General features: G+C 41.8%; 1 protein-coding gene across 1 annotated transcript in view; it reads right to left on the bottom strand.

The window, feature by feature from the left end:
* Positions 1-12,610, bottom strand: part of LOC109956711 (complexin-2-like) — a 54,192-nt gene extending 41,582 nt beyond the window's left edge. Inside the window, exons 1-2 of the mRNA XM_020594044.1 lie at positions 12,182-12,610; positions 11,121-11,239 (exon numbers count right to left, since the gene is read on the bottom strand). Of these exons, the coding sequence (XP_020449700.1) occupies positions 11,121-11,151 (31 nt within the window). The 5' untranslated portion in view covers positions 11,152-11,239; positions 12,182-12,610. The remainder of the gene's footprint in view (positions 1-11,120; positions 11,240-12,181) is intronic.
* Positions 12,611-23,289: the final 10,679 nt, after the last annotated feature.

Raw genomic sequence — 23,289 nt, 5'->3', positions numbered from 1 at the left:
TCCAAGTGGGCAAGAAGAAAAACATTTCAATTACTGCTGCTTTACAGCAGGATCAAACTGAAGGATCTCAGCCCAGAAACGGCCCAGTCCAACAAACGGGGCAGTGGGTGCACATGCTCTGTGGTGCTTTGAGTGCTGGGATTCCTGGACGTCAGTCACAGCTCTCTCCAGCTCAGTCTGCTTTGCACATCATGTAAGTCAGTGAAAGATCACATGCTGTTACTGGTCAGTGTGTAATCAGTTCACACTAAGGAACAGCAGTCATGAGCAAGTGGGTTGAAAAAAGTACCGTTCTTGTTGGAGAGTGTGAAACCGTATTGAAACAGAATGAACTGAACAACCTAAGCAAACTGTCATTCACTGAGGTAATGTTTGGCCTTCTGTACGAGAGTGCTTTCAACTATTCTGTAGGTGCTTATTCTGCTCATTCCTCTCATGGCCTTGCAAATGTTTCTGCATGGAGGATACCCCAGGGACTTGTGATGCTGAAATGCTGTGAATGATAGTTGTGATTAATAGAAATACAGTTCGACACTACACATAGAATGTCTGGGTGGTTGTGAATGTCTGTAGCCAACAGGACACGACAAACTTAATATATTTAGGCCAGGTTTGCATCAGCCTATGCAGTATTTAAAGTAAATACTGAATTTGAATGCCTGATAATCTAGTTTTTCCCGTTACGCTTGCATCTCTACACACATGGTCTTGTTGTTTGTAAAGATTTGAAGCAAACACACACATTTAGCAGTGGTCAGTGTGTTTTCTGGTGTGAGCCTTGCTGTATGTTGAATGTGTTAGACTGGATTTAAAGTGGGTGTTGACTTAATGTGTTCAGGTCCGTATGGTGGGGCAGTGATTAGCACTGTCACCTCACAGCAAGAAGGTTCCGTGTTCGAGCCCAGGCTGACTTGGGGCCTTTCTGTGTGGAGTCCCTGTATGGGGAGTGTCAGCCCTGTGATAGACTGGTGACCTGTCCAGTGTGTGTACCCCCCGCTCACCTATTGTCAGCTGGTATTGGCTCCAGCCCCCTCATTAGGATAAGCCGTACAGATAATAAGGGATAAATGGATGAACCTGTGTACAGTGTATGGAATAGCCCTTGAGTGTTTACGCATTGATTAGCCTGAGTCCTAATCATTGATTATCTGTGTGTTAAAGTGTGTCAAATTGCAGAGCTAATACAGCTTTACATATCCTTTAGTCCTCTAATAAGGCGGTTTGGTCTCCAGCATTTCACCCTTCTCTGACAAATCCCCTGAATTAGCGACTGGTCTGTTAATGGCATCAGTATAACATACTGTATGTAACAGCGAGCATGAAGCACCCAGCTGCTACAAAAAGAGCAGTCCACAACCTAACCCTTTTGTAATTAGTCTGCTGAAGCTTCAGGGTGCTTCGTAATCGTTCTCAGACTAGATGCTATTTCTGAAGACTGTGGTCTGTCACTAGAGTTTCAGAACGTGTTCTGAGATCAGTTGCTGTCACTTCACCATGACTGACACACAGACGATGCACAGTGTGACACAAAGACCTTCAGGGTGAGTTGCTGGACCATGATAAGTAAAATATCAATACATCAGCCAGACTGACACATTCCTAAATGAACAGAGCCAGGTGGAAGACTTGACTGTTTGTGAAGCAAAGGCGTTGGCATCATGGAGTCTTTTTTCTTGTTTGATGATGTTTTTGAAAGTGGCATTAAAGAATAATAAAACAAGCACCCAGAATACTGGAAATACTTAAGTTTTTGTAATTTTTGCATAGCATCTGTGAGACATGATGGAAGAAATGTCTGTGTATGTGGAAAAGCTTCCATGCATTCCACCAAACTGAGGAAGCATAAGGAGAAGTGTTGCCGCTTTTGGCTGCAAATGACATTTTCAAAAGACCTGTCATCTCTAGAGCCACTCTGGACATTGGCAGGTTTGGCCACTGGTGTATCACAAATATATTGGTGTTGGCAAAATACTGGCAAAGAGTGTTAAAGTCATCTGTGCAATTGTTCATATATTTAACAGTTCTACATGTTTGTATAGCTCCCATTGGATAAGCTACTGCTGGATACACATTTGTTTATTTAAACATATATTAACATTTTGATTTAAAAAAGTTAATTTCCAGTTAGGTTTAGAGTTCAAAACTAATTTTTGATAATGAAGTTTATTCTTCCATCGTAAAATATCTAAGAACTGAATCTGAGGAACTACTAACAAACACATTTAAGTTATGTAATTGTGCCAAAAATGAGCATCGGCTTATAAAAGTAACTTAAGTTAAATGCTAACACTGTCTGTGCATCTGCCCAAGTTGTCTGGTTTTCACTGTGCTATGTATAAGGAGTTGAATTCATGGCCATAATTTAAAGTTGTCAGTAATAGTACAGCTGTTGTCATAGGACGGCTGTATGTGGTTTTGTTTTGTATTTGTGCAAATGATCAAGCCGAGCTTCATAGCTCTTCACTGTAAATCTGTACAGTCAAATAAGTGCAGAGAATCCAGTGATTTCTACTCTTCTGTCCCTCTCTTTTCACTGTGCTAATTCATGTTTGGTCACACACAGCCACTGGCCGCCCATTGCGATGAACGATGTCTGTTGCTTTCCGTTGGGGATAACTATGATCACAGGCAACATGTTGAATCAGTTCCAGTGCCAGAGATGTCAGCTCAGCTGGGTCCGCTCTGTCACCTCAGCAGCTTAATACGTACACACATGCTAATTTGTCTTCTTTCCAGTCCAGTGCAGAGATAATGAAAGTTTGGATTGTAAACAAGAGCCTTCAGACCAAACTGAAACAACTCTCCATAGTCGACCTCCTGAGCTAATTAAAACACTTTGCCTGTGATAACAGTCCTCCTCAAGGAGAAACAGAAATGGTGGAATTCACCTTTGTTAAAAACCATCAGAGGATGATAGGTTTATAACCACGGGCATTTGTAAAGGACTCAGTTATTTGAAAACTGGTTATTCTTTTTAACTAAGGCTTTGTCGAGCGTTAAAAGACTCGTGAGTTGCATATTTAGTTTTCTCCAGGTACCTCAGAGGTGTGATAGCCATGTCTCCTGCTCACAGATTTCCACCTGAATCGTATTACATTAATATGAATTTTATTACCCCTGAAGGACTTACCAAGTGAGATATGTGAACTTTATGGTATTTGGCTCATCCTCCTGTTAGTTGATTAAAAACTGTAAGAACTACTCCGTTTGAAATGTTGCTGAAAATGAAAGTCCCTTAAAAAATGAATATGAGAATTCTCGTTAAAATTAAACATTTGAATTTATGGCGAGTTTTTTTTTTTTCCCAGAAAACGTAGCTCTGCACCATAAATGATAAAAGCCAAGGTGTCTAAAGAGGGCAGATATGACTACTGCACATCAATTTAACAAGATTACATTGCTCCCTTCCTTGGCTCATTTCTCAAAGCTACACTAAAATGAGTTGATATCCACCATATAACATTATTCTTACTGTGTATGCCAAGTCAGTTGAAAGCCAGTAGGGTGTGAAGGAACTCATTTGAATTGCTGGCAGAGACTGCCCACCCATGCACAAAGGTTTTATTTAACCAGCAAGAAGTGTCTGTTACATGTCATGTTAGCTAGGCCAGTTGTTACAGTCAGTTCTTCTGTGGTATAGCACGGTGTAGTGGCACGATTGACGTGAGCAGTACACACAATTTTGCAAAAACTGAAATAAAAAAATATTCTGTTCTGTTTTAAAACAAATTATTCTTCTAATTCCTCTTTTAAAGCCAGTGGATGGATGTGTGTAGCTCACGAAGAAAAGTTCCACAGCGCTCAGCAAAAATTGGTGCATTAACCAATAATATTATCCAATAAATGTGAAAGTAAGATCACACTCAATACTGAGTGTGATCCTAAGCCCCTTTTCCACCGACTGGTAGCGGCTCAACTCGACTCGCTTTATTTGTGTTTCCATCAGTCAAATGTTGGGGATGGTACCAGACACCTGGTACTGTTTTTGGTATCACCTGCAGTGAGGTTCCAAACGAGCAGAGGCGAAGCCAAAAGGTGACGTGTAAACACTGCAGACTAGCGACTGGTCAGAGAAATCATGTCATCAATGTCTGAGGTGTCCTGGACAAAGAAAACTCAATTTTTAAAAGTAAAGTTATTTAACACTAACCGCTACTTTACTTTAGTTACTGTACTAACTAGAAACAGCCACATACCGAAAAACAGCGTACCTTCGATGTCCTCCAGTGTTACCGTGTTGGTTGCTGATGACATCACAGCAGTGTAATGCAATGTCTCTATGACAACCAGCTACACTGAGAGGGGACCATCTGCAATGGAAAACCAAGCACCCGGTACCAAAAGCGAGTAGAGTTGAACTGATTCAAGTTGAGTGGAGCTGGTACCAGGCGATGGAAAAGGAGCTCTGCATTACTTTCACATTTACTGCAGCTTGTGAGGATCCAGTCCTCATCAGCCTCATTAGCAGAGAGTGGATGTTGGGAGAGAAGGGGAGCAAGGGAAAGTGAAAGAGCTGAGCAAAGAGGGAAGATCTGGAGGAGAGGGCATGTACAAGCCACTGATTTACAAATGGAGCTTTGTTTAAGCACATACTGTGAGGGAGGGGATGTCCAGGAAAGTCTCATTAGAACAAAGTTCCTACTAGCCCATAGAAAAGATATAAATGGGTCTTCATTTCTCTAGAGCTAAACAAACCAAGGGGGTGTGTAAGGTCACTCAGGAGCTAGAATATATATCTTCACATACTGTACATCCTTCAGGCTTCTTTAGCTAATCCCAATGAATCCTTTAGGATAATTACATTTTACCTCCTGTGTGACTACACATCCACAGCACAGGGAATTAGTTTTAGACAGTGTATTGTGAGGTACATTTTTACAGTTACGCCATCATTCATGATAGCTGACAATCAGTTTCCTAAATAACTATCTCTTAATAAGACCACATTTGCACACACATATAACATTTTGCACATACATTTACATATTTACAATTTATATACATATAGAACAATATGTGTTTTAAAAAGGTTTCCTGAGATGATTTGTTTTGTGAGAGTTACTGGGATTTTTAAGATATCGTTAGACTTTTTGTTTGTTTTGTGTTGGATAATTAGGATTTGTAGTTGCTTGTTTTCTAGGCACTGTAAAAAAAAACTTGATTTTGTGTGTGTAAAAGACAGACATGGAGCTTTCTGTTGGTAAATTAACTAAAAGGGCATAAACCTCAGAGCTGTTTACTCATTTCATGACTCAGGATAAACGCTGCTAAACGCTGCTAGTCTTAGGAGTTAACATTATTCCAAAATGCAGATCAATATCAAAAGCCAGTCATCTTAGATCAAAAACTGGCCAAAGGTTTGTTTATCCAGTAATTTAAATGGAAATTAATTCAAAGAGCAGAAGTGGCCTCAAGGGTTGGACAACCAGTCAGAGAACTGGTCCTGGCTCAGTTCTGACCTTTGTCACGACAGCTGAAATATGCATAAGCAAAACAGTCAATCTCCATCTGCTCAGTGGGCAACAGATCAGACTGGGAGAGGCACTTGTGCTCAGTGAACCCATCCTCAGTAAATAAAAGTTCAAACCAGCCATGTTTCACAGCAGATCTGCCTAAAGTTTGCACCTACAAAGGGAGAAACAGCTACTGTGGCTTATAGCTGCTTCACATAGCCTCCACAAATCGCTCAGTTTTCTACAGCTTCTTCTATGAATCATTTTTCTGTCCTTGAAATTGCAGAGTGCGGCTTTAACAGAAAGCTCTGGAAAAGAAGGGAGCCAGGAATTCACAGTACCATTGACAGCAGAGCTTTTCTTTTAGTCCCTCAAAGCCCTGACATTATGTATATATCTATACATCCAGTATGCTCACTATTATTGCCCAGGGTTACCCTCTGTTGACACAGAAGTATGTCGTCTTAGACAATGTTTGCATGTTTGTTCTGCAGTTGTGTGTAAGAGGCTCGAGAGCAGACGGCTCTGTCTCTGCTGCTGTGGTGTGGTCCCCCCTGCTGAGGTTTTCAGCAGGGCGGGCGGTCTGTCACGTCCCACTGATTTCGACTCCCTGCATGTGTGTGTACGTTTGTGTGTGTGTGTGTGTGTGTTTTGGTTTGTTTATGACTATTTCAGTAGGTTTGGATTTGATGTTTTTGTCGGGGTTGTGTGTGTCTGTGTTTGTGTGTTGTTTTTGACAATTTTGTGTTTATTCCCATGAGTTTGTGTCGGCATCATTTTTCTCTCCGTCTTACTTGAGCTCCCACAAACACTGACAGACACTTACACTTTATCACCTAATGCCAGCTAAAGCCACCTACTCGGCTCCACCCCACCCTCCTTGTCTGTTTGTCGCACACTTTGCTGCCCCCTTGTCTCCCCCCTCGTCTCCTTCTCTCACGCCACACATTAGCAGCAGAAGCACACGTACAGACAATCACGTCTCAGTTTCCCCTGTGGCTGCCTGATTGACGTATCCTTGACTATCCCTTTAGAGTTACTGTAATAATCAAAGGGCAGAGGGAGGAAAGAGAGAAGGAAATTCATTTGAAGAATAGTAAAGCAAAGAGGGGATAGACAAGGGTGGAGGACAAGGAGAGAGAGTTCAGGAGCTATGCAGGGAGGGCAGAGCAGGAGAGATAGGAGACGAAGTAGGAAAAAAAGTGACAGAGGACAGAGTGTTGGAGGGGAACAGGAGTTTAGAAAAGTGATGAATGATGGAAACAGGGGGAAGGAAAGAGGTAAATCCACAGAGGACAGAAAACATTTCCCATTAAACGGAGATTACACAGCCTCTGTCAGTCCACAGTGCAGCGTGGCTTTACAATCTCAGCCTAACACCCTGTTTTAAAGATCAGTTTGTCACTTTTCATCTCCCCCTACATCTTATTCTTCTTCTCTTCCTCCAAGGCTGAAGGCAAAGATGCCAGGAGGAGGAGCTTCAGATGCAGTTTCAAAGGAATGAGGCAAAAAGACTGACTTCTATTTACGAGCACTTATGATGATGTCATCTGCAGTAAATCCTCTCCTCTCCCTGTGCGCGTGCACACACACATGCACGCATCCTTGTTTTTGTCACTTGTGGGGTCCCTACATAGACTTACATTAATTTCCAGGACACTTACCATAACCTTAATCAAAGCCTACACTTGCTTTAACCTTACACTCCATTGTTTTCATAAAATTTGACAAGCTCTGTTGTGGGGACCAGCCTCCGGTCCTCACAAGTGACTTCCAGTACCCACAAAGATAGTAACGCAAGGATTTTGAGCACTGCACAAGTATTGAAAAACAAGGCCACACACACACACAATACTGTAACTGCCCAGCAAACTGAATCACTTCCTCAGCTGTCACTGATGTGTATGTATTGATACATCAACAAGGGAAATTCCCGAGCAACTGTGTCGCGGTACGTTGGTTTTCCCACCTGGTCGACTTGCTTTACTGTCAGGTAGCAAGCTACTTACTGCTAGCTTGGTTGCTAATGGGACACTAAGTTCACACATTTTCAGACATGTTTGTACTGTTGACTACTGTTTCTGTGAGCTAACAGCATCTTTTTGTTGAGATCTTTATTTACTAGCAGTCTTATGTAAAACTAGACCGTGAAGGCTGTGATGGATCCTTCTCCTCCCAGATGTCAGTGACATATTAATAGTCAATGGTACTAAATCTCTCAAAGTTCACCAAGTGGAATTAATGCTCTCCTCAGCTGAGCCATTCTGTACATCCACTCTAAAGTCTGTCTTCTGGAGGTCCCTGACCTGCCAAACTTCAGGAACCTCTGATCTGTGGCTTGCATTTCAAAGGCTGAAAAGGTCCAGGGTGACAGAGATGGGAGCTTCCTTGAGACCAAGCAGGGCAACTTTGCTCTTCACTGTATAACACAGACAGAATAGAAAACACGGCTTAGATGGGAGCAGATGGAGTGTGAGTTTCTCCTCAGAGAGAGAGAGAGAGATGGAGAGAGAGGTGAGATAATAGCCCACAGCTAATCCACTGCATGCTGAAAACTCATTACTCCTTAGGAAGGAAAAAAAAACGTGCTCCCTGAGATGGTAAGAAATACTCTGCTGAAGGTGAAGACCTGGCCACAGACTGCCTGCTTTTCTCATGTGTGAAAATCTTTTTATGTACAGTTCAGCAAATTTGACTTGGTGTCTTTATGGATGTGGAGCTGTGTACGAGCACGGCGTTGGGCACCCTCTGCTCCTGAGGACTCCCACTAACACATTTATCATCAACAGCAGCAACCACACACACTTTGCAGCGAACACACACACTGCTGTACCTTAGACAAACAAAAACAACACAGCTGCAGACCAACAGTCTTAAAGCAACATACACATTTTAGCTCCTTCACGTGCACATTATTTATGACCATTTTTATTACTGCTAAGACTATAGTTTTATATTTTGGGGTATATTTTTATCAAGGTTTCCTTAGAGTTGGTTTCCATTTCTTTCTATATTGTATAAAATGTATTAGTAGACTTGATGTTCCCAACACTGTGTAATATAAATGTTATATAAATGGGATATTACAGCTTTGTCTCAATGCAGTTTAGGTGCAGTTAAAATCTGCACTTCATTGCTACTTTCAGGTGAAGCAATAAACCATTTCTCTGCTTTACTGTGCTACTAGAAGTCATTAACTTTTAATTTAATGAAGAATACAAATCCAATTCCTGAGTGTTCTAGTGTAATCTATGGAGATGGTTTCTAATCAAACATTTCAGTTACATCAATCTTAATTTATCCCACAGATGTGTGCTTTGACTGGATCTTATCATTTCAAATATTCATTATTCTGTCAAATATTAATTGGTAGTTTCAATCGAAATACATTTTTCATGTTTTAGTGTTGCACTCATTCAAGGACAAACAGAAGCGGAGCAGGCAGGCAGCTAAAAAGCTTTCCTCTGCTTTCTCGTCCTGTGAAAATGTAAACACTGGAAAAAGGAAGTAGGCGACACCCTTCAGTGCCATGGTATCACTGCGACGGTGAGAAACACCTGCCCACCTGACAATATGACAAGTTCAGCCAGCTTCATCTAAAAATAGTGCCATGTTATCAGTGTTCACTCTGTGATTTCAGCCAGCAGTCACAGGGACGCCACTTGTCGCCAGTATTTTACATCAAGCATCTCATCTCAGGAGCGTAAATGAATCAGGATTGGGTAGTTTTGTGACTAAAATCATAAAAAGAAGATGAAGCTTCACATTCAGCGGCTGTTTAATGAGGCGGCTCCTGTTCAGCCCCATCCTTTAACCTCAGCTGCCTTCTGCACAGCACAAATTCAGTTTGACACTCAGACTCACATCCACCACCAGCTCCACAGTCTGACCGGCCACAGGAAACAGCAACAAATGCCTGTACATGCAATGGAGAACAGGTGGTCAAGCACGATATGTGTTTGTGTGTACTGCACCACCATTATTGTGGCCATGATGACATGATTTCACTGACAGCAACCCAACCTCATCATCACACCAGTGTTTACTACTCAGTTAACTCAGTCACCTTTTCCTCTTGTCAGCTATAGTGGTGCATTGTTGTATTAGTACTGGGTTATCCTGAAGTCTCAATACACTCTTACTATTCAATCCATAACTTGTCAGAATTCTGGTTCACTGTAAATCTAGGTAGCAGGTGACGTGTGCAGCACTAATGATTTCTTCACAGCATTTCTAAATACACCACCTCTGTGATGCTCCTTTGCCTTCTCATACTGTAGAAGTGGAGTATTAAGCAGTGTATTGACAAAGTGTTTGGAGCATACACCACATATGGATCAATGGGGAAGAGGTGGATTATGATGCAAGACTGATATGGGAAGATTTGGCTATATGCAAGTTTTGACATGGCCTCCACAAATGAGCACATGACAGAATTTCAGTGCCGCACTTCAAGACCACAGACAGTCAAAGTTCTATAGTGTAAAGGTCCGTGGTGTATTCCTCCTTGGTTATGGAAAGATCCCCTTTGTTAGCTGATTTCTGTCTGGGATCTTCACACTGCTTTCAATTTAAGACTTGGCTGGAAAATGGCATTGTCACGTGAGCCTGTGCACCAATCAGGATTTGGCAACATTTCCATCAAGATGTGATGAATGCTCTGGGGTTGATCATTTATGTTGCCAGACCTGGGGTCAGTCAAATCTGAACAAACTACACCTGCTCAGTCCTTTTGAAGCAAATTAACTGAGACTTGGAGTTTTAAATTCAGAATAACACCTGAGGATCTTTTTTTTTAATTATCTTTGTTGCTTATTTCTTCATGAATATATACTTCAGATTTGAATCCAGGATTTCAGGGGGTTGAATAATAATTAATTATAGATGCTCTAGATGCTTGACAACCACAGGAATTACAGTGCAGATACCTCACTCCATGTAGACACCAACAGGAGCTGCATAGGGGTGGATTTCCATTCTGCGCTATACAAATGTCTGCTTTAAGGGAGAATTACCAAGCTGCACCTCTGCAGTGTGAAAATCACTTAGGTTCTTTCACCTTCCTTTGCTCATATGTGATAAGTTTATATTGTCTAAAAATGCATTACTCTCTTATGATCATCTCACGTCCAGGAGGTCGTTGCAGCACAAGCAATTAGAACATTATTCAGATGGCTGCATGCTGGAATGGGATTACTGAAGATAAGATTTGATGGGTTTTTTTTCTACTCAGCGTGTCAAGATAAGAATCGGTGCAGTGTCCAGCCTAGAAGCACCACCACATCCTGCTTAATGGTAAGATTAGGCTGCGACACATCTTGGTAATCAGGTTGCACTCAATGGAACATGAAATGCCCTTTTTGTCACAAGACTGCAGCCTCCCTTACAAATTCCCAGCCTGTTACATTAAGTTTACTGTGTGTGCCCCGGGGACCACACTGCGACTGTAGCGTGCTGGGAGCCAGCAGCAGATACAGGAGACAATTAAAATAACTGGCTGACTTCGCTGTAACGGTCTAAGAATGAAGAGATTTGAACTGAAACGAACTGAAATCGAGAAGAAGTTTAGAGAAAAGAAACATCCAGAAAAAACAGACACCCCATCGGACTTGCGCATAAATATATCAATTCCCACTGTGGGTGCAATAGGATAAAGGTCGCACTTACCTCCCAAAGCTTGCTTCATAACGAAATTCATGATGATGGCTTTTAATTCCTCGCCTGCCTTATCCGAGCGATGTTACATTCAGTAGACGCAGAAATGTAGAAGTCCTTTGTTGCCAGATCTGGAGGGGAAATGACAAAATCTGTATATTTCTTTCAGAAAATCATTGATCCTAAATGTAATAATCCTAAAATATATCAGTGAGACAACAAAAGCAGTGACTATACTGTACATACTGCGCTCATCGTTACTTAATAGGTCACTGTAAAGTCACTTCAGACTCCCATAGGCATGCTCCCTATTAAATGTTATATAAACTATTAGCAAGCGGTGATGTCTCAAATGTCTCTGCATTTAGTTCCAACTGAGGCACACCCGGAGACAGTCACGTTTAAGGTTATAGTATATGTACTTGTGTCTTACGCACGTCTCTTCAATGCGCCAATTGAAGGACATCAAGGTCGATGGTTCAAGCTCAACCCGAACCCAACGGAAACCACTGAAAAACGCCAGACATCTCAAATCTACAGACCGAGTCATCAGCTGTGGTTCATTGTTTCATTGCAAATTTGGCGCTTTTAAAAGAATCCACAGTGTTTTGTGTCAGGCAGTGTGGGGAGTGTGTGTCACGACGTTCACTAAAACCCCGAGCTTTGCCCGCAGCCAAGCGACTTTTGAGAAAGTGTGTGGTGCAAGTCCTTAGCTGGACAGGACAGTCTGTTGTCATGCATGTGGAACGGAATCACTGCTGTGTATTCTTCCTGATCATGTGCTAAAACTTTCCATCCTCCATTGGAGGGACAGTGGACACAGCCACCCCACTCCGACATCCAAAAGCTTTCGTGCAGTGCGTTAATTAAGCAGCAATGCGGACTGATGCGTGCAGATACGTGTGCAGGAAATGTGTTCAAAATCGATCGGGCGTGCACAGTGACCGAGACGGTGTAAACGCAGAGATACACATGCACTTCCTCGTTTGAGGCTATTTTCAGCACCGGGGTGAGTGGATAGCTCCTCAGCCCGGTGAATTGCACTGAAGCAGCCGCATCAAGCATCGATTTACCTCCGTCCGGCGACCGGCTGAAATCCTCCTCACACACTTACACACCGAACAAGGATCAGAAAGCAGAGCTTCAGCTGCAGCACCCTCCGGGACCAAGTTATCCTGCAGCAGGTAACAGCAGCACGGGCTAATCTAACTGCTCCTTTGCATCTCCGGCTCCAGGGGCTGGAAAAAGGACGTCCTTGGTGCTTCCTCCTGCCTGCCGCTTCGTCTCCCTGCACACTCACTCACTCACACACGTAGAGAGAAAGGAGGAGAGGAGGAGGGTAGTTTCAGTTAGACTTTGAGAGGGGGGGTCCAGCAGCTGCCGTTCACTACGTGATGGGAAGAAGCGACAGAATCACATGGAGGGATAGAGAGAGAAACGTCCCACTAACGTCCCCCTGACCCATAGAGAGAGATCAGTTATTCAGCCCTGATGCTGGATGGCTGCTGCGTCCTAGTACAGCCCGCCCTTTTCTCTGCGAAGGGCAAGAGGACTCGGCTTAAAAAGGTACTGCAGGAAATATCGGGAATGTGATGGGTGTTGGAGACTATGTTGTAGCTTGATGTCTCTTGATTTGTCTCCAGTGTTTTCTTCACTGTGACACACGTTCGGTTTTCATCCAGGTGAAACAAAAAATGTTCCCATGGGCTTCCTTTCGCGTTGCTATAGAGAATTGTGTTTGTGTTGTGGCGATCATATTGATCTTTAATCCCACGATTACATTATAATATTCCTACTGAAACCAGAGCATACTGGTGGTAAGACCCTGTATAGGACAGGGGCAAAATGCAAAAGAGGCACTATATAACGTAATGCCTACCTGAGGCACGTGGGCCAAAACAAAGCATGGACGTGTCCTGATACAATGTGTTCCTGACACTTCCTGGTTAAATAAAGGTTTCAGGTTAGGGGCTGTTTGACCAAAAAATAACCTCCTGACTGCCACCCCGCTCACAGATGGGACTGAAACAGCAAATTAAAGCATTCAAGCATCAAAAAATGTAATGCTCTTGATGCTTTGACCTGTGGTTTGCTGTGCATTTTATCAACACTCTGCATGTGGGGTTAGACCCATTGGTGATCTATTATAATTTACTATACACATCCTATGGGATTGTGAGCATGTTAACACAATGCTCATTAGTCATTTTTACACTAAAGGAAGATAAACTGAAACCTCATTCAGAATGATTTAGGATAAAATGAGGTAAAAGTAATTGGTGCAGCAGTGTTTCTTATTTGATAACCAAAGAAATATTTTAGGGTTTGTACAAAACCTATAGCCATCGCAGTGTGTAAGAATACACAATAACAAAGTTCGGGTGGTTTGAGTCTTCATAGTGTTTCAGGTGCTGAACAGACCTGCTTGTCCTGAGACAAACGAGGATGCTGTTGTTTTGGTTGCTTTGAATGTGTAGCCTTGCATTTACCATGTAAAACATCACTGTTGATAAGTTCTTCTCTGACCAGCTAAGTGGTGTGTGGGGGTGTTTCACTCAACCTATGCACAGCTTGGAGTAGTATTCAGATTTTCTATTCATTCAGCTTGACAGAAAAATAATGAGCTTTCTTTGACTTGTGGAGCATTTTGTTCATAGTCTGAATCACTGACAGCACCAAGGTCATATTCATTTTTGTTCTCAATCCATTTCAAGTGAAATGTTTTTTGTCTGTGCAGTTTGAAGGAGAATCAAGCTTAGCAGAGCTACTGATTGTTGGCACAAGCTGTCCTCACCGGCAGAAAAACTTGAAATTTAAAAGATTTGAAGTGGCTCTCTCAACCTCCACTTGTTCGATGCCAAAATGGGCTCCATAATTAACATCTTATGTACAGTATGTTATGCATAGTATATTAGGGGGAATGAACAGTACTATGCAAAAGTCTTAGGCCACCATTAGACTTGTTGTTTGACAATATTATGATGACTATATATATTTATTTATCAAAGTGCAACTAGAAACCCTAAAAATATGTACATGGTATTAAAATGTTGGAAAAAAATCAGCAAACAAACCGGATTCTCCAGATGTGGTGTTCAAGCTGTTCTAAAGAAACATGAAGACTCTGGAGCGGTCGGGGACAAAAACTGGGGTGGAAGAGCAAGAAAACTGTCAGAATCTGATGAAAAGTTTCTCAGAGTTTCTTCTTTGAGAGACCAGAGAAAACCCAGCGAGGACCTGGCTCAGCATCTGGATGCCAAGTTGATCCTTCCACAGTCTGAAGAAGCTCAATCAGGAACGGCCTTTGTGCAAGGACGGCAGCCAAGAAGCCACTTTCTCAGAAGGGGACAGGGAGAACAGGCTGAGATATGGAAACGCTCGCACAGATTGGAGTGAAGATCAGTGAAAAACAAGATTATGGAGTCATGAGTTGAAGTTTGAAATGTTCAGGTCCAGTCGTCGACAGTATGTGAGAAGAGGAGAGAGGTGGACGAGTGTAGCAGCCTTCAGTGAAACATGGTGGAGGGTCTGTCATGGTTTCAACACTTCAAGACAGTCTCCCCAAAAGAATTCAAGCTGTGCTAAGTGCAGAGGGCGCTCACACTAAACACTGACGTTAAATACTGTAGAAGCCACTTTGCCCTGAAAATAAATGTACATATTTCCTTGTTCTATATTAGCAAAGAGACTGAGAAATACACATAAATTATTATTGCAACCTTGCTAAAACAGTAAAACTAATGGTGGCCTAAGACCTTTGTGTAGTACTGTATATGAAAAGAAAATATATATTTTTTATCTGTGCTTGGTCAAACAAAATAGTACATGGCACAAAGAACACTGTTGGTGTCTCACTCTACCCAGTGAGGGTACACATTAATATGATTTTTATCGGCTTGTTTTGGTCCATAATACAGCTTGAGCCCTTTTTGTTCCCAGCTCACAACACTTTTTCCTATCTGAGCCTTACTTGCAGGGAGGTTAAATGCTTGCCTGATCTTTTCAGTCACATCAATCATTATACTGTATTATCTTATACAGTATATAGGATGATGTGTTCTGCAGAGCTGTGTATTTCCCCAAATAATATGGCTCTTGTGAAGATGAGCTTCGTTTAAGCTTTTTGCTGCTGTGCATCCTTGTAATGTATGTACCTGCTCACACATGTACAGCACATGAAGCAACTAAGCTGAATACATAGAAAATCCTGCCAGTATAAAATGATGCAGTAAATCCAAAGAGTGTTACTTGCATCAAATTATCAGGTTAAAGCAGTGCACTATTTAATGCCACCTTTATGGATTTATGGAAATTTGTGACATTAGAGTGACCTCTCCTCCTTTTCATTTTGCATAAACATGCTGAAAGCAGCTTTCATACACAGGCTGTGTCTTTTTGTGTGTTAGCAACTTTCTATGACTTTTTTAGAGAATCCAAGGATTTTTGTATTTGCATTGGTTTACATTCCTTATTATTGGTTATTTAAACACATGGACATGACAAGCAGCTAAAAGCTGCAGAAAAAGGTCAAATGAACTTCGTGATGTGCATTTTTTTGGTCAAAATGCTCATAAAAACATAAAAAAATTGAAAACAGTGTTCAATATACATGTATTCATGATTCTATAACTGCTCTCTATTTGTTTCTGTTCACATCAGTTGTCAAACTGTTGCCTCAGGTTGTCTACCAGGATGCCTACTGGATAAAACACCACCCACAGCCTCCATGTGTTTCCAGCATTAGGCTGGGAGATGACTATTGATCAGAGATGAAGATCAATAGCATTTCTGTCACAGCAGCATCGCACTTCCAGTACGACAAATGCAAATCTCAATGATATTGATTGATTACAGCTCCGTAAGTATGCACAGACCATGTAGCTATGGTGCCACTCTAGAGGTGACCTGCAGACTTCCATCACATTCTCATCCCAGGGCATCAGATACGACAATAAAGTACCTTTTTCATCCACATGAGCCACACAGGGCTTTCAGCGCCGTACAGCGTTCACCGACTCGTGTCAGTATGAGACGCCAAAGGTGCTTCTCAAACTGTAGGTAAACACTTTGGATTTACACAAAAAAACTAGGTGCTTTGGATTCTAGGTGTTAAGGAAATGACGGGCTTTTATTTTTTCACTGAGAGAATGAAGGTTTTAGTGTTGTGTGACAGTTTGTGTTATTGTGGTTGTTGTTTCTTTGCTGTCAGCTTTGGTGAAGCTTTGTCAGACCTGAAGTGAAAATTATGTAAATGTCTTTCAGGGAATTTAACTGTAAAACCTTTTCAGGCAGATTAAATGTTTGATACCCAGGAAATTAGGTTAGACTGGCACTTCACTGATGCTCCTAATCAAACTCCTAACCTTAAATCCATCCTTTGTCCTGACTTGATGCAATCACAGCGGGATCTTCAGTTTTTCCTGGATGCAAGGAATGAGTACAAGAGCACAAAAACACACACAATCATACACTACCCCCTCTCACATACATCTCCCTGACATCTTGCTAATGCAGCTCAGGCCCATTCTCATTTGCTACATCCTCTGTCTTCCTGTATCTTCTCTTATCTCTTATCTTAAAACAAACACACAGTTAGTGCACTGGCACATCTTTGTTTGCAGTGCAGACAGAACAGTAATGTGTCTGACTCAGACATTAGTGGAAGATCCCCACAGAGTTGCCAGAGCTGATCTATGTATTTAAGTGACGAGGTGGCCTGTAAATCAACATGGCGAGCCAGCAAGGCGCCACTGAGATATTGCATTTATTCCCCAGTGTGGCTGCTGATCTGCGCTCAGCCCTCAAATTTCCCCAGAGGCTGAGGTGTGGGACCTGCTGCACATTGGCGGATGAGGCGAATGCTGGTCACTCTATTCAGTTACCAATGTTCTCCTTGCCAAATGTCCCCTCAAGGACACTAAGAAGGAAAATACTGTAAGGAAATATTTATTTATTTATTAGATCCTCAACCAGCCTGACTACTTACCTCTACTCATGGAAGTTCATTAATATTAAGCTTCTACAGTTCTTCAAATGCAAACAACATAATTCTGCATCAGTCAGTTTTCTGTTTCTTTGATGCTGCAAACACCAAATCATGAAGGCCATGCACTGACAGATTGTGCTCTCTTCCCTTCTGGGCCAAACACAAATAGATTAATAAATAAGAAAATTAAATTATTCAAATATTGAGTTAAAGATGTTCCTATCTTTTTTTGTGTGTGTTTGAGGAGCTTTGTTGTCATGGTTACAATAAAAACCACATGGTTGAGGTTAGGGAATGAACAGGGTCATGTTTTAAAAAATGTGCTGGGAGAAAATGAGGGAATGTGCTGAAATCTGATGTTTCATTCCTCCATCCACTCCAGCCTCCCCCTTACTCTGACTTTGTTGGTTTTTATTGTTCCTTCTTTGCGTCCATCATAATTACAAGCCCTGCTACAGGGCTTGAATGTAAATTTATTGTCTCTATTGTATATGTTGGTATGATTGTTGGTGTCATCTCCATGAGCCATATGGTAAAGTTCAGTCAAGTACGGTCTTGCTTATATACAAACTACTTGAGAGCAGGACAAAATATTTAAAAATGTGCAGTAGTGAATAGCAGAGTGATGGCACTGTAAACAGTTTGTTGTAGCCTACTGTGCCATACTGTACAGGGCTAATGGTGCATGCTAGAATAATGACTGCAGTGGATCAGCATTTCTAATGGCTGCACATGTGGGATCACAGCAAAACAAGAACCATGTTTGCTTTTGTCAGTTGAGGTGAATGGAAGAGAGATTATATTTGCAGGACAGAAGGGTTGTGAGGAAACCCAATGTTAGGAATGAATGTTTTCTTGCCTTTAACCTTAAGTGACCCTGTGAAATTAGTGGTTTCTTCCCACTGCTGCATCAGGTAATCTAAGAGTTACAGAACACTGGTTAGTTATGTGAAAGGTATAATTTCTTAATTTTTGCAGTGGTGATTAGATGTCTTTCTAATTAACTCTTTGTTTTAATTGCTGTAATTTTGGAAATTGACTTCTCATTAAATAATAAAATGAAAATAGGGGTGCATCATTGCACCCAGCGTGCAGTGATTGAAGGCAGCATAACAGCTGTTCTAGCTGTTGGTCTAAAATTGATGTGATATTGTGCTGACTTGATTTCATATTATAAGCAATGACATTTAAAGGAAGTACAGTAAGTAGAGTAAGTAATTATAGTTTAGAGCATCTGTGTGGTTTCCTTTGTTTAAGTCACCCCCTGTGTTTATTTGAGAAATGGTATGTTCCAGTTTAGGTGAGACTGCCCAGGTAGAAATGGAATAAATATCAAATCACACGGTGATAGGGGATTGTTGTTGCCCTGACAGATTTTAGCCTGTTTGTGTTTGTATTTGTGGTATTTCTCAGATCCAATATGTGTTTTTGAGTAAAATGAAGACATTTCAGTCAGTTCTCACCACTTCCTTGATTTTAGGGTGGAGGATTAGGAAACACACTATACTGATGACGGCTCTCACAAGAATAGAAGTACAGCCATACAGTGTGCAGTAATTCATTCGAGTCTACCAAACCTTAAAATGACAGTAAAATTAAAATGTAACCTTTTAGGAATTAGGTCTTGTCAAGCTAGAGAACACTGTGTTCAACAAAAGACAAAAGCACAAAAGAGAGGGTGTGCACACCCAAATTATGTGGTTCAAATTATCACACATCAACACATAAGGACAAAGTGCACAGACTTTCTGGCAATACCTTGTTCACTGTGAAAATCAAATGTGAGAGCTCCATGTATACACACACATGCTGTCAGCAGCAGTTGATAATATCAGTAGGAAATCAAATTAATCAATTCAGTGGATCTGCAAGTCACCTAATGTGCCAAAGGGAATATTCAATTCACAGAACCTGACGGCAGCTGCCAGAGATAATTCGCTGCTTGCCAAGTCCCTTTGGAGTTGTTGCTGTTTTGTTGTCCATAGGCCTGGAGGAATTGAAGCTTCATTAATATGCATTCACAGTGCCTGAGTTTGTATTATTAAACTGCTCACCAGGAAGTGCCTTTGTGTTTGCCCTTCTTTTCATAATAAAACCAAACTGTTCAGCTGGGGCAATCATATGCCACCCACAGGACTCGTGGAGATGCACACATCTCATCTCTTGGAAAACAGTCGATGGTAGAATAATCCAAGCTGAGGGGATCAGAGCTGCTCTTCACCTCAGCAGAATCAAATGTCTCTGTGAGCTCTCACATCTGTCGTGGAGGCTGAAGTACTGCAGATGCAGTTTGAAGCCTGGTAAATCAAAAATGAAATATTGTCACCAATACTGTGCTTGTGGCTGTTAGTGGCTTTGCAGACACGAAGGCATGCAGCCTGCAGAGTTGATGTGGCCGGTGACTGCTCATCAGAGACATAGAGCTCCAGGGCCAGGGCAACCTGCAGAAAGGTACAGGGAGAGAGAGAGGAGACACCACGGGAGAGAGGAGACACAAAGTTAGTAATGTGTAATGGTGGCATATAGAAGCACAGAGGGAGAGGAGAGGGGAGAGAAACTCAGAGCATCATGGGCCCCCCCAGCAGCCTAGGCCTATAGCAGCATAACTAAGGGAAGGCTCAGGGTCACCTGATCCACCCTAACTATAAGCTTTATCAAAAAGGAAAGTCTTAAGTCTAATCTTAAAGGTAGAGAGGGTGTCCGCCTCCGCGAAGTGCCCTGTTAGGATGATAAGGCTCTATGAGGTCTTTAAGATACGATGGAGCCTTGTCATTAAGGGCTTTGTATGTTAGGAGAAGGATTTTAAATTCTATTCTGAATTTTACAGGGAGCCAGTGGAGAGAAGCTAATATGGGAGAGATATGATCTCTCTTGCTAGTTCCTGTCAGTACTCTGGCTGGAACATTAGATTTAAAATAAAGTTGTGGGTTTGAACAATTTGGCTGCACAGCATGAGTTTGTAATGACTGAGCCCCAGAGGCAGGTCTGTTGAGTTTATGAGGTTAAAAGGATGTTTGGAGACTGAGGAGAAAATGTCACACCACTGTGATCATGTTCCTCTTTGATTAAAAAAGAATATGCTTTCTACTGTGCTGTTAATAGTTATTTAAACCCCTTCCAAGCACTCCTTCTCCTCCTTCTGTATTAGTGGTAAAGTCTTTCTCTCCTTCTCCTGTCTGCTACAAGGAGCATGGTTTTTAAGCCTTTGTGCTTCCATTTCACTAATTTTCTTGAGATCAGGAAACAACAAAAGAAAAAGTACATGATCATATTGATATGTGTCTGGGCCACTGGGAGAAACCCACTCACTCCCCTCCTCCTCTCTTCTCCTTTCTTCTCCTCCACTCATAAATATCCACAGACTTGGCATTTGATAAACAGCCAATTTTTCGTCCTCGTGTTGGCATGGGGTGTGGTGCGTGGAAGTGTATGAGGGTGTGTAATTGGCTCCTTGTCTTGAAGTGAAAGAGAGGGTTTGTTGAAAATCTAATGCTCCTGTGGGAGTCTCTGAATAGGTGCCTTTGTTGGAGCACTGACAAATCATCAGTTATTTTGGGCTGCACAAGAATCATCATTTCTGCTGGGAGCTTCCACAGCATTCATTTAGAGGCTGGAGAGAGGGGATGAACTGAAATTTAATAATATCAGTTCTTGAGGTTTTCTTCCATCCATCCATCCATCCATCCAGGTTTACATCATAGTGGCAACAGGCTAAGCATGATAGCCTAAATCTTCTTCCTGACTGCACCATTGAGCGCCTTCTGGGCGATCCTAAGGCATTTCCAGGCCAGATATGATTCTTTCAGCATATTTTAGGTCAGTATGTCCTTATAGAGTGTCCCATGGCAAATTGGTACCAGGCTACAAGTGAGGAAAGGGCATCTATAGAGTGGAGTTTCCTTTGAACAAAGATTTGTTGCCAGCACTAGAAAGCAGGGTGACCACCTAGCCTGGGACTTCAGCTCAACATCACTTCACTGGGTACAGGCATGAAACCCAGACTACAAAAACTGTTCAATTAACCAGTGGGTTCCAATGTTTTGGATGTGGTGTTTCTCAGCTACAACCCCCTCTATGACCCTTCTGTTGTTATTCCAGCTTCTCCACCCTATGTTGTCAAAGTATGGTCTGCAAATCAGCCCCGCCTGCTGCCTAGCCAAGGTGAGAAGAGTTTTTCCAGCCAGTAGTCATGTCAAACAGCCATGGAGGAGCTCTGGGCAGCTAAAAGTCTGAACCAGCGGCTGCCAGAGTCAAGAGGTGGCATCTTTAGCACAGAGAGAGTGGGACAAAGAAAGAGAAACAACCAAGGTTAACATGGGTTTGACTGTTTGACATGGAGAGGGTTAAAAACAGCCAGAGGACTCCGACTGGATCCAGATGTGGCGTTCGTCCTTCTGGATGTGTTAGCACCTAAAGCTAACCTGTTTGTTTTGGTAGCATTAGCCACCTAGCATGGTCAGGATTTTACCTTTGAATTAATGTGACTTTAATTTGGGAGTAACTGGAGCTTTGTGTAACGTCGGTGCTTTGTGCCACATTAGCAGTAACAAGAGCTTCTACTGGACTGACACGTTTACTGTTAGTCAACGATAGCTTTAAGGGAGAACTTGGTACAGCATTACAAGACAATGCCTCCAGCCATAAAAAATACCTGGATGTTCTGCACACTTCTCTGTTTTTGAACCCATAGTGCATGCACACTTGCATCAAGCTGAGTCTCCCACCAGATGAGTTGCGTGACTTCCAGTTGGCTCCATGCAAACACAAATAGTATGAGTTTGTGTTGAGTGTCACTACACCCTCTAGTGACTGCAAAGAAATTAGGCAAAGCAGCTTTAAATATTTTCCCAACTCCTTGCTGGCTAAGAAATGTCACCCCCACAGTGTGTTTCTGATGAGTTTGTCAGGAGTTTGTATGTGGAAAAGATTTTAATTACATTAATGATTCATTTGGAACAATGAAAACAAAAATACATGCAACAAGGCAAAGCAGCTGTTTATCTAATGCATATTTCACTGGTTTATTCAGATACAAAAAGCATGGTAAATCTGAGGGAGTGATCAGTCTTGTAAAGCAGAAAAGACCTGTGATGATTAAGGATGCAAATCGAGGAGCAGAAAGAGTCCTTCTAGTTCTGGAGCTGGGCGTTGTAGTAGGTGACCAGCCAACCTGACCGTCTCCTCTGACCACCACTTTGCCTTTCAGCTGTGTTAACATATTAATACTGCAGTGCTCAGTTTCCTCTGATATCTGAGATGCAGTTGCAGATTCCCTCAGTAGCTTCAGTCTAAGCTTATTAAGACACAGACAGTGTGTCATGTTAGATGAGACATCCCATCTTCTGAAGGGAAACACTTCATGGACTGAGTCAAACAGTCAAAGGAGAACAAAACAAACAAAAATAAACAGCTTGAAGTAGTGCAGCGACATTTTCTCAGGCACTAAGAGAAACAAGATAAAGGTCCTGTCAATTTCTGCCAAAGCTTGTTGTAGAATGTGAGAAAACTTGTGTTTTTTAAATTGTGTGCTGGCATTTTAAAATTTCTGAATAAATGTAACATTTCCAACCAGTTTCCACATTTATAATTCTTTCTTTCCAGTGAATTGCTATCATAATTTAGGGAGAATTTAGTCAGTGTACATCAGGTTAGCTAAATATGTAAAGAAAGTTTCCATAAAAAAAATAAATGAGCATTTGGGTTTAACTCAAACTGTCCTCTGAAACACATTCACAGCTTTTTGGTAAATAAATTACATGGTTCTTTCTAAAACGTATTTATAAACTCAGATTACCAAATTATCAAATATTTGAAATAAGCACATGATTTTGGATAGTTCCTTGTGTTGTGTGTGTGTGTGGCCACGTGCCTAGATCTTTCACATTTATTGGAGACTATCATGGCAGGCGTTGAGGCACAGGGTTCAGACCAACTAGTCTTAGCAGGTATTGATCCCTGATCCAGAGAAAGTCTTTTAGCACCTGTTAGCTCACCTGTCTATCCCTTTACACTGACACATTTGTTCTTACCTTGCTTTCATTGCTTTGTGTGAAAGCTTGGATTTATTTCAAACAATCTTCAGATGTAGCTACTGTCTGTCTTTGTTTTTGCTGTGATTCATTATTCACTCCTATTACCAATACTTCTTCAAAGGAGAGGAGGCTTAATGAAAATAATAACATGCTGTAGATTCTT

The sequence above is a fragment of the Monopterus albus genome, unplaced genomic scaffold, assembly GCF_001952655.1.
Source record: "Monopterus albus unplaced genomic scaffold, M_albus_1.0 scaffold21.1, whole genome shotgun sequence".
Taxonomy (NCBI): domain Eukaryota; kingdom Metazoa; phylum Chordata; class Actinopteri; order Synbranchiformes; family Synbranchidae; genus Monopterus; species Monopterus albus.
This window is presented reverse-complemented; position numbering and strand designations above follow the sequence as displayed.